We start from the raw sequence: 11,791 nt of genomic DNA on the forward strand, positions 1-11,791 counted from the left end.
ATCAGGGAACATGGTGGCAGGAAGGCAGAAGTAGCCAAGCACTCTGCATCCTGATCCACAGGCAGCAGAGAGAGAGAGAGACTGGACTTAGAAAGGACTTTGGAAACCTCAAAACCTACCTCCTCCAACAAGGCCACACCTCCTAATCCTTCCCAATAGCCCACCAACTAAAAAACCAAGTGTGCAAATATATGAACCTATGAGGGTCAATCTCATTCAAACCACCGCATTCCACTCCCTGGCCCCCAAAAGGCTTAGAGCCATATCATAATGCAAAATGCATTCGGTCCAACTTCAAACGTTCACAGAGACTTTCACGGTCTCAAGACTGCTTCTAAGTCCAAAGTCTCTTCTGAGACTCAAGGCAACTTCTCACCTGTAATCCTCTGTGAAATAAAATTTAAAAAAAAAAAAAAAAAAGCAGATCGCATACTTCCAACAAACAATGGCACGGAATATACATGACCATTCCGAAAGGAAGGAAAGGAAGCACGGTGAGAAAGATCAAAGCCAACGTCAAAGCACTCTTCAGAACCCCATCTCCTACCAACGTTGCTGACAGCAACACACTTCTCTCTCTTGGCCTGGTTCCAAACCCAGCCTGCGGCTCTCCCTGGCAGGTGCACTACAGCTCTGGTGTCCCCAACATCTTGAGGTCTCCAGTAAAATCCAGGGGTCACCTTCATAGCTTCACACAATGGCCTCTCCAGATGTCCGTGCAAGGCCTCCCCTGACCCATGCCTGGCTTCAGAGGCAAATTCCACACCCATTTCTTGTATTCTTTACTCTAAGGCCAGAACCACGAGGCCAAAGTTGTCAAGTTCTTCCCGTGGCTGGGGCTGGAACCTGAACCCCTCCTTGAATTCCGTTTACATCAGCTTTGCTTTGTTGATGGGTTTCCTTAGCTGTTTCTTTCCTCTAATCCCTCTCACAGACTGGAAGCTTACCCAGGGGCGATATTGCCCCGAGAGCACCACACTTTTTATTCCATTTAGCATAGGGCTTTTCTTTAAACATGGTGCTCCCTGGAGCACGGGACTCCATTCCAACATTACATTTCCTTGTGATCCTTTTCTCCTCAAACTGTGTGTTTTCTATTTCTTTTTGCCCTGTTTGCCATTTTTCACTACAGATCTGCCTGGGTAATCACTAGTAACCATGAGACACAACCTATCCTTGTGTCTTGATATCTCCTCTGCCAATGATAGTAACCCAAAAAAAAGCTCTTCAATTTAGCCTCCGGCAGATTTTTAGGACAAAGGCAAAAGGCAGCCACATTCGTTGCCAAAATATCACAAGAATGGTCTCTAATATTATTCTCTGAAACCTCCTGAACTGGGCCCCAATTCTCCACATCACCCTCAGCTCTTCTGTCTTCCATGTTCGTACTAGGATGGCACAGTAAGAAACTATGAGACCACAATTACCCTGATAACCAAACCACTGTATGTTTGCTTAGTTTCTAGAGCTTTTCTTCATATTTATTTTTAGTTTTGTTCTGTCATGGTCTGATATGGTGCAATACATTTATTTTGTGTATTTCTGCACATCCTGACTTGCTTTATGAACTAAAAATGGGATCTGTTTTGGAGAAAGCTCCATGGTGGTTGAGTAGCTTCTCGTGCTTGCTTTGGGTTTCTGCTGCTTGGCATATTAACCTCTGCCTTTTCACTTTTAGTCTGTGTATGTCTTGGCCAGCGGGCATGTTTCTTTTTCCTTTTTGCCAACAGGACTACTCTACTTATTAGATTGCTTGTGTAGGCTTTATATATCTCAGACTACATTTTAAATTTAACTTTTGAAAACATCATAAATTAATTTGTCAGGAATGATTCAATCATAAATGTTGCCATTGTTTATAGAATTGCTTATTGTGCCCATATTTTACATACACATATTGACTAGAGAAAACATACCAGCTCTAGTATAAGTCAGCCGACACCATGGGGCTGTATTATATACTTACCTTCTCTTTTTCCTCACTTATTATAACTTTAAGTCTTTTGAATTTTTTTAATGGTGAATCGCTTTAAAACTGAATGGAACCAGGCAGTGGTAGTATGCGCCCTTAATCCCAGTACTTGGGAGGTAGGGGCAGTTGGATCCTTGGGTTCAAGGCCAGCTTGGTCTCTAAGGTGGATCCCTGGGAGCAAGTTCCAGGACAGGCAGGGTTACACAGAGAAATCCTGTCTCAAAAAAGAAAAAAAAAAAAAAAGGAAACTGTTCTTCTCATTGTGGCCATGTTGAATAATCTTCCTTTTCTGCTTTTTTACTAAAAAAAAAAAAAGGAGTTTAATATTTCCTAAAGTAGTATTATTCACATATACATAAAAATAATTGTCAGCAAAAAGAAGTCAACAACTCTGGCTTTTACAGGCTCTCCTGCCAGGATTGACTTACCCATAATGTAAACTCTGAACACTTATCAATGTTCTCAACTGGCTGTGTTGTCTTTAGGAAGAGTGTGTGTGTTATAGGCAACAAATCAGTCTTGCTTGTAAATCCAATCAGCAAGTCTGTGCCTTTTAATTGGAGAAATGAGACCATTTATATTTAGTTTATTGTTTAAATGTATTTGCTGATTCCTACAGTTTGGTTTTTGTCATCATATTCAGTTTAGGCAGTGTTCTTTTCTTCTCCCTTATTTATCACAGAGCTTTGCTTGTGTATTGAGCTGGGCGTGTTTGATCATTTCCTACTTCTCCTTTGTTTGTCTCTGATGAAACTCATTCTTTTCTGAGCTTCTGGATTTGTGACTATCTCATCTTCTGCAACATTGCCTAGTAGACATTGAATTCCTTTGGTCTGTGTTTATGATGGAAAGTCTTTATTCCTCCACTGATGTTTAAAGGTAAAATTGGTGGATATGGCGATCTTGGTTGGCAGTTTTTACTCTCAGATCTTAAAAGAGGGTGTGAAGCTTCTGCCGGAGAAGTCTGGTGTCCGTCTGATCAACTGGTCTTTAAGTTGGCATTTTTCTCTTGCGTATTCAGCATTGTGCCTTTGTTCCATAATCCTGGCTATAATTTCCTAGTCAGTCTGTCTGGGGTTCTAAGTTACTCTTGTTTGTGGATGCCCTCTCTTCCTCTGGATTTAGGAGTTTTCTTCTATATTTCTCACTGAATAGGTTTTCTGTGCCTTCCATTTGTATTCTGGCCCTGTTCCCACCCATCAGTTCTCGTTTTTAATTTTGTGATTGTGCCTCAGAATTCCCAAGCTGTGGCTATGCTTATTGGTTTCTTTTATTAGTCTCTGAATATAATATCTCCTCAACCTCGTGTTAGATTCCTAATATTTTTTCTACTACTTGCCCTAATCCATTGCTGGTTCTTCCTTTGCAGTGTGATCTATTTGAAATACAGAGTTTTTTATTTCCAGCATGTCTATTCAACTGTTGTTTTATTTGCCCCAGCTTTCTTGTTGAACTTTTCTGTGTTGCTGACTTTCTTGACCAGGTTCTAAGGTGCCTTCTTACTTCTTGATCTGCTTGTTTGGATCCACTTTGATGACACTTTGTATTTTTTATTAATGCTCTGGCATATCAACTATTTCCATATCTTTGATTTAGTAGTTGAAGAGGCATGGTCTTTTGGAGGAGTTACAATGCTTTGCTTTTTCATGTTTCTTGTGTTTCTGAGCTGTGATTTGCTCATCTGTTGGGACAGTTGTCTCTTCCAATTTTATTACAGAGTCTTCCTCTCTTTTTGAAGGTTTAACCTCAAGTGCCACTCGGAGAAGAGAAAACAACCTACTATAACAGCAACAGCACTAAACCAAACCAGCTAAGGAAACATAACTAAAAATCAATTAAAGATAACTGCCATGCCACCAATAACCCTAGAAAATAAAACATAAAATGATAGAGTACCTGTGAAAGTAAAATGATTGTGGTAAACAAGAAAGTATGTGTATGATAACAATAAAGAATGAAATAAAGGAAGGGGACAGAAAGGGAGAAAGAAAGCTTAAATAAAAGAAAATAAGAAAAAGGCAAAGAAAGTAAGGAAGAAGGAGGGAGCAAGAGATGAAATCTGAACAAGAAAGAACAATTTTTAAACAACATTAGATAAAGATAAAAGGGGGATGAAAATACAAATGCTTTTTAAAAGTAAAATAAAATAAACAACCCAGGGCTGGTGCATTGCTTGATGTAAACCTCGAGATCTGAGCTTTATTCCTGGAACCTCCACGGCAGCGGAATAGAAAGCCAGCTCCACAAAACTGTCCTCTGATCTCTACACGCATATCTTAGTACATTTGCCCATGCACACACTAATAATTTTTAAAGACTTATTTTAATTTTTTTAATGATATGTATATGTGTATACATGTATGTGAGTGCAGGTGCCCAAAGAGGCCAGAAGAGGGCGCTGGCTCACTGACGCTAGAGTTCCAGGTGGCTGTGAGCCGCCCAACGTGACTGCTGAGACCTGAACGTGGGTTCTCTGCAAGAGCAGTGTGTGATTTAATGCAGAGCCATCTCTCCAGCCTCCAACTCCCCTGACCTTTTTTTTCAGCTCCCTCCGGCAGAGGAGGGGCCGGGCAGGACTAAGACTCTTTCCTGTTTCTCTCTCCTGCCTCTCTCGGGAACCCTGCTGCTCCTCTCACTTGCTCTTTGGAATAAAATCCACCTTCTGTTACCCCGGACACCTCTCATTCACAGTCACACACAGGCAGCTTCTAACATGTCACCTTACTCAGAAGTCTCATTTTCAAGAGATCTTGATTTTTTTTTTTTCACAAAATTTCTCCCTGGGTGTTGGGGAAAGCCGACATCTTGTCTGCACTTTCCCACTTCAGGAGCCTGTGACCTTGGAGAGGCGTGGGTGGCTCCCATATCAAGCAGTTCTGTGGCTGTATCCAGCAACAGGGCATCCCCCCCCCAAAAAAAAAAAAACAAGAAACAAGGAGGTTCCAACACTCTCTACCTGGTGGTGGCCTCATTTCCCCGGGCTGGAGCTCAGTCCCCAGGTTGCCTGCCCCCTTTAGATACTGTCACAACCCCAGCTGTCATGCCCGTTCCCCTGGCCAACAGTCACTGATGGGGACTCCGGCATCCACCTCCTCAAGCAGCTAAGGGAACTCGGGGGAGACTCTCTCGAGCATATTTGTTTGTTACAAAAGATACTGCAAAGCATACAGATAAACATGCGTAGAGAGAGGTATGGGGAAGGAAATAAGCATCCCTGCCCTTTCCAGGTGCTCCCAGTCTCCAGAAACTTCTCTGTGTTGAGCTAGCAAGGAAGCTCTGTGAACTCTGACCTTTCTGGTTCCTCTGCATAATCTATTTCCTGTGCAGTGATCTGGCAGGGGGAACAATCAAGAGCCGTGTGCTCAGGTGCTTCCTGTCGTGTGCGTGCGTGCAACATTCCTCCCTCCGGAGTCAGCCTGGTGGGTGGTGGCGCACACCTTTAATCCCAGCACTCAGGGGCAGAGGCAAGAGGATCTCTGTGAGTTCCAGGTCAGCCAGGTCTAAAAGAGCTAGTTCCAGTACAGGCTCCAAAGCTACAGAGAAATCCTGTCTTGAAAAACCAAAATAATAATAATAAATAATAATAAAGAGGAGGAGAAGAGTCATACAACCCAGACAAAAAAAAGCAAGGAAAAATGAGGATTTCTGCAGCTTGCCCTTTGGGAATGTGATGGTTCGTCCTTGCTTGTTAACTTGATACAGTTGGGAACAGGGACCCTCTACTGTATGCATGTCTGATTTTCTCGATTGCCAGTTGATGTGGGAGGGCCTAGCCCACTGTGGGCAGCACCATACCTAGGCAGGCGGGCCCAGGCTATGTAAGTAGGTAGCTGACTGTGAACCTAGAAGAGGGCCAACACGCAGTATTTTCCCATGTTTTCTGCTTCAAGCTCCTGTCTTGAGTTCCTGCTTTGGCTTCCCTCACACGGCAGACTGTAACCTACAAGGTGAAATAAACCCTTTCCTCCCCAAGTGCTGCGGTGGTGGTGTTTTTCCGCAGCAAGAGAAAGCTAACCAGGACATGGAAGATAATTCTAGATTTTGTGCCGTACCTTGGGACGAAACCTGTGAGCAAGGAACCGGGCATAAAAGCTAAAGGTGTACGCTGTCACACCACAAACTGCGTGTTGCATTCAGGGATGCCACGTCCTCTCCAGGTTCCGATTCCATCAGTCTTCTATTTTTTCTTACTGTGCGTACATATTCACGTGTCTGCAGGTGCCTGTGTGCGCGTGCGCATACCCATGCACATGGAGGCCACAGGTCAACCTCAGGTGCCTTTCTTCAGGAGGCACTGTCTCTCGCTGAGTCCTGGAGCTCACTGATTGGCCAGCCAATCGTAGGGATCCGCCCCTCCTTGCCTCCCTAGCACTGGGATTACAAGCATCACCATGCCCTGCTTTGTCTATGGTTACTAGGACTTGAACTCAGATCCTTGCATTTTCCACAGTACTTTACCAACTGAGCTGGCTCCCTGGCCCTAAGCGGTCACCTGATGTTTTCATCTGTGTTCAGTCTCTAGCTTCTCCACAGCTGTTCCTCAGGTGGACTGGGTGGCAGGTTGAGTGGTTTTGTCCCTGTCACATCCAGAGCTCTGCCCAATGTGACTTGTCTCCCAGACTCTTCACTACTGCCCCAGTTCCAAAGGTTAGGGAGCCAGGATCATCCTTCCCTCGGAATAGAAGGGATGGGGCTGAGCGAGAGGAGCTGGACCTGTGTGCTCCCTGCTGCCGACAAAGCTCTCTGTTTTCGGTTCCCTTGTCCTTCCGCTCCTGGCTTTCAGAACATGATTGCTGTTGCTCCCTCTTTTTAATCTCCTAAATATAGTTTTAGATGAGGGACTTCTCTTTTTTTTTTTTTTTTTTTTTTTTTTTTTTTGAAATTGCAAAATCAGTTTCAATCCAGTGTGTTAACAAGAGGCTCTCGCAGCCGTGCCTATAATAAGCTGTAAGTGGTGTATTGATTTCATAGGACAATTTCCTGCATCACAGGAAGAGTGGGGGGGGGGGGGCGCTCAGACATCTATCCCTACAGATGCTGCCCAGCCATCAAATGCATGCAGCCAGCTGTGCCCTGCTGCACCGGCCTCTCTCTAGTCCCACCCAACAGCACCCTGAGTGGGTGGGAGCAGGTTCGGTAAACCACAGCACACGTGCTGAGGAGAGAGTTGTGTAGCACCCAGCCAGGCTGCAGACACTGGCTCCTGGCTATCTGGGAGTGACCCTCATGCCGCAGACGGGGAGCTGGTTGGCCAGACTGCTGTGGAGCCTTACACACACTGGCTGTCCAGGCCGAGGTCTTCAGGTGGAAACGTGGCCTCTGGTCAAAGCTCATGGTGACAGAGAATTAGAAGGGGTGACATCCTAAGCTGCCATGGGAAAGGTGACTTTAGCCCGAGGCCCTGTGAATGATGTCCTGATCACAGGCCTGGGAGTGGGCTTTAAAAATGGACTAAAGTTTGGATTGGGATTGAAGCTCCAGGCAGGGTCAAAGTAGTAGCAAAGGCTGGGGAGAAAGAAAAAAAAAAAAAAAACAGTGCTTGTGTTCTGAGATTCTAGCCCAGCATCAGAAGTGGGCCCATCTCAGGCTCCATTAGTCTGTGTTCTATCCAAAAGATGGCTTAGTAAAGACATAAAGACAATACATGTGCCCAGTTTGGTTGGTCCAGGCCACTCTCACCCTATTTGTCTGTCCCCACTCCCCTGACCACCCTTGCCCGGCCCAGGAACTGGATGATATATACCAGGATGCAGCCAGCAATGTGTTACTGGCCCTCTGCCGGCATTCGTGGCCAGCAGTGGCCAAGCACTTGGAGACAGAGCTCCTGACAGGTGTCTTCCCACACCGCAGCCTGTTGTACGTGATGGGCACCCTGTCCTCCCAAGGTATGTGCTGCCATAGGACGAATCAAGGGCCAGGCAATGGAAGGAGACTGGGAAGGGCCTCTGGGACCACCCCTCCATGGCTGTGGCTGCACAGCTCTAAGCCCCTGCAGTCCAACCGGCCCTCTCAGCAGCTCTGAGCTCCATGTCCTAAGAGCCTTCAGCAGCCTTGGCCATGCTAGGGACCTTCTCACAGAGGCAGAAAGGGCCTCCGCACCATTGTCTGATAGATTCACATGGTTATTGGTCCAGGAGTTGGCTCAGAGTTGCTATTCTGCCTTGACTGTTCCCTAAGTGGCTGTTAATTGTTCCCCTCCCTTGGCCACACAAGGAAGATGAGAGCTCAGAGAAGTAGTGATGGTGGCCAGGGTCACCCAGGCTGCCTCACCTCGGACCCTCAGCTTCTGCTTGCTCTCATTTATCACTCCTTACCCAAGCATGTGCTATCCTTATAAATGCCCAGTTGGGAAGGTGCTGGCCCGCGACAGGGAACCAGCTGCCCAGAAGGTCACTGTAGGGGCTACGTAGAGGGTTTCCTGTAAGCGGCAGCCAATATGAGCCCTGCCTAAGTCAGGCCTTGGGAGTCAGAGGTCAGCAGTCAACAAGTTCAAGCAGAGAGGAGACATGGGGGCTCCAAAGAGTTCTAGAGAGTTTGTGTTCAAGCCTGGACCCAAGCAAGATCTTGTTTATCTCACCCTGCCCTTCTTCAAATTGGTAGGCTGGATGGAAGGACCCCCAAAATAAGCCCTCCCTACATGGTAGAATTTCCAGATTTCTCAAAAGGCCTTCCAGTCCCACAAAGTATCCCCTCCCTGACTTATATTTCCACACTTGAAGGGACCGCAGCACATCCCAAAGGGCCGGGCTTCAAAAGTGTCCCTCCACTCACCTACCAGTGGAAAACAAGGTTCAGAGAAGGCAGACAGCCTGCCTGGACACAGCATGCAGGGAGTGCCAAGATGACAGGCCAGCTCTCTGGACCCTGATCCCCATCCCAGCTCACGTTCTTCCTACTGGAGAGTCTCCTACCCTACCCACTTCCCTGTGGACCCCACCAGGCAGGAGCAGGCTGGTGTCTGAGGGATGCGGGAGACCTGGCCTGTAGCCCGCCCCCTTCTCCCACAGAGGAGCTTCTCAAGAAAGAAGACAGAGAGAGCTGGAAAGATCTGCTGTCCCAGGTATGGAGGGAACCTGTCGCCCTAGACCTTCTGAGGGTCATCAGTGAGGGAGAGGCAGTGAGCTCACGTGGAAACCCCTGCTGGGGCCTTGGAGGAAGAGGAAAGAGGGAGAGGTAGGGGAGGATGAAGGAGTGGGAAGGAGGAAGGGGGAATGGGGTGGTAGGGGTGTAGACAGAGAATTTCTCTTACAGATAAGCACACAGCGTAGAGGCAGGAGGTGACTTGACCAAGGTCACTGGGGGAGCCAGGATTTAAATGGTGGTCACAAGAAACTCAGCACAGAGCAGATGCTCGACACAGACAAACTCTTGCCACTCACACTTGGGGGACCGGAAAGGACACAGGGGCCAGAGTTGAGACCTAGGAAGGATGGAGGAAGGCTGGGGTCGACTGTGTGACAAGGCCTGAAGTAGAGTCTGGGCAAGCCTATCTCTGACCCTCTCCCAAGTGAGGGGCTTGTACTAGATTCGAGTCCAACGTCAGCTATTCGCAACAACAGCCTGGGCTGACTTCCTTTGCCTCTCTGCGGCTTAGTTTGCTCGTCTGTGAAATGGGTTAGAGGTGGTTGTGAAGGGCTCGTCCCTCAGTACTGGTCATCAGCACTGTGGCAGGCAGCAGACAGAGAAGCTGGAGTGGGCTGGGGAGATGAAACAGAACAGCAAGGACTGGAAGACCAGAGACGACATTAGGCACGTTTGTCTGACGGGTGTTCCTCGCTACTATGAATAGGACTTGCCTCTCTCCCCCACACGCTGGCTACGTACCAACGCCCAATAAATTTAAAGGGACAGAAACCAAACAAGACTTTCTATGACCAAAACATGAACTAAAGGTCAGTGTTAAAATACATCTGAAAGCATTCCAAATGGTTGGAAGGTAAACAACTCACTTCTCAGTAAAATGTAGGGGAAAGATATCGGAAGGAAAATTAGAAAATATTTTTGAGTGTTAATGAAAACACATTTGAACATCCTGAGGTACAAAAAGATTTTTATATTAGAAAGGGTATAAAACTTCATGGTTGGAAGTTACCAAGGGATAGCAAACTAAACCCAAAATAAACGGAAGGAAGAAAATATGCACTCAGAATGCAGAGGCAGGAGGAATGCCCTAAGCCTGAGGCCAGCCTGGTCTGTGTAGCAAGAACAAAGGAAGGAAAGCGAGATCATCAGAAAGATCACTACTGAATAATAGGGGGGAAATGTCACTTTCAGCAAAGAATAATTAACAGTACAAACACATTACATATTAAAGGATTCCCTACACAAATAAAAACAGATCATCAGAACTGAAACAAGAAGAAACAGAAGGTCTCAGTAGTCCTGTGTCTATTGAAGAATTGAGAATAGTTATATGAAATCTTCCTGTTTCAAGCCAATCCTGCTTTGCCAGCCACTGAACAACATGCTTGCAGAAAAACAAAGAATTTATTAATTGGCTGCCTAGCACGTGGACACAGGAAAACAGATCTGAACTCCACCAACCGGGCCTGGGGAGAGGTGACTGGGTCATGCATCATGCTTTATCCCAAGGCATGGTAGGCACCACCATAGACGGCTGAGAGTAGCTAAGCAGGTGACAGAGAAGGTCTATTCAGGACAGCATGTGGCTTGTTCAGGTTTTTCCCTGAGTTTTGCTTCTAGTAACGAAAACTCCCAATATTACCTGGAGGACTTCTGTGCAGTTCTGCGGACCCTGCACAATCTTACAAGAAGAGCACAGCAGCCATCTTGCTCTAGCCTCAAACTGGAGACACCTGGGGCTGGCAGAGTAATGTCTCCAGCTGGAGATCTGAACCCGTGACTCAATGTTCTTAGGAAACCAAACAAGGAGAACCCTCCTGAACCCAAACCAACCAAAACCAACCAAATTCTACATTCAAAAAGAAAAAAAAAATAATGAAGTTCTGATGCAGGCAGCAGCATGGATGGATCTCAGAAATACTCACACTTAGTGAGAAAACATCAGATACACAGAAGTATGCAGTGAAGGACGATAAATACATATAGTTCCAGAAATTCCGCTTCCTTATGATGAGATAATCAGAAAGGGTTGTGCCGGAGTGAGTCTCAGGAGCTCTGCGCAGATCCAGTAGCTGGAAAGCACACGAATCTCTCACAGTTCTAAGGTGTGTTCACATCTCTTGCCCTCTGCACTGTGAATTTCACTGTAACTGAACTACGCCCGAATGTTTTAAATGACGAGAACACCCTGTAAGTAATGGGTGTGCACCAAATCCAGTGACCCGAGTGCAATCTGCAGGACTCACATAAAGGAGAGAACTGACTGCCACACACATGCTATAGCACATGTATACATGCACACACACACACCATCATCATCATCATCAATTAAATCTACTTTTTAATTTATTTTTATTTTCTGTGTATGAGTGTTCTGCCTTCATGTATGTTTATATATTATGTGGATCTGCAGAGGCCAGAAAAGGGCAATGGATCTCCTGGAACTGGAGCGATAGATGGTTGTGAGCCACCCATTTGGGTGCTGGAAACTGAACCCAGTTCTTTTCGAAGAGCAGCCAGTGCTCTTAACCACTAAGCAATCTCTCTCTCTCTCTCTCTCTCTCTCTCTCTCTCTCTCTCTCTCTCTCTCACACACACACACACACATATATGTGTGTGTAATATGTGATATATGATGTGTAATATACAATATGTGCTATATAATATAACAAGTGTTATAATGTATTATATATGATGTATTATATATCATATATAATATGCATTGCATATATGTGT

General features: G+C 45.9%; 1 protein-coding gene across 5 annotated transcripts in view; it reads left to right on the forward strand.

The window, feature by feature from the left end:
• Positions 1–11,791, forward strand: part of LOC126503558 (maestro heat-like repeat family member 5) — a 76,703-nt gene that overhangs the window by 27,376 nt on the left and 37,536 nt on the right. For all 5 annotated transcript variants that reach the window (XM_050145323.1, XM_050145318.1, XM_050145322.1 and 2 more), the window contains exons 5-6: positions 7,698–7,857; positions 8,980–9,032. In XM_050145323.1, the coding sequence (XP_050001280.1) occupies positions 7,698–7,857; positions 8,980–9,032 (213 nt within the window). The remainder of the gene's footprint in view (positions 1–7,697; positions 7,858–8,979; positions 9,033–11,791) is intronic.

The sequence above is a fragment of the Alexandromys fortis genome, unplaced genomic scaffold, assembly GCF_014885135.2.
Source record: "Alexandromys fortis isolate MF-2015 unplaced genomic scaffold, M_Fortis_MF-2015_v1.1 scaffold_2_1_26212458, whole genome shotgun sequence".
Taxonomy (NCBI): Eukaryota; Metazoa; Chordata; class Mammalia; order Rodentia; family Cricetidae; genus Alexandromys; species Alexandromys fortis.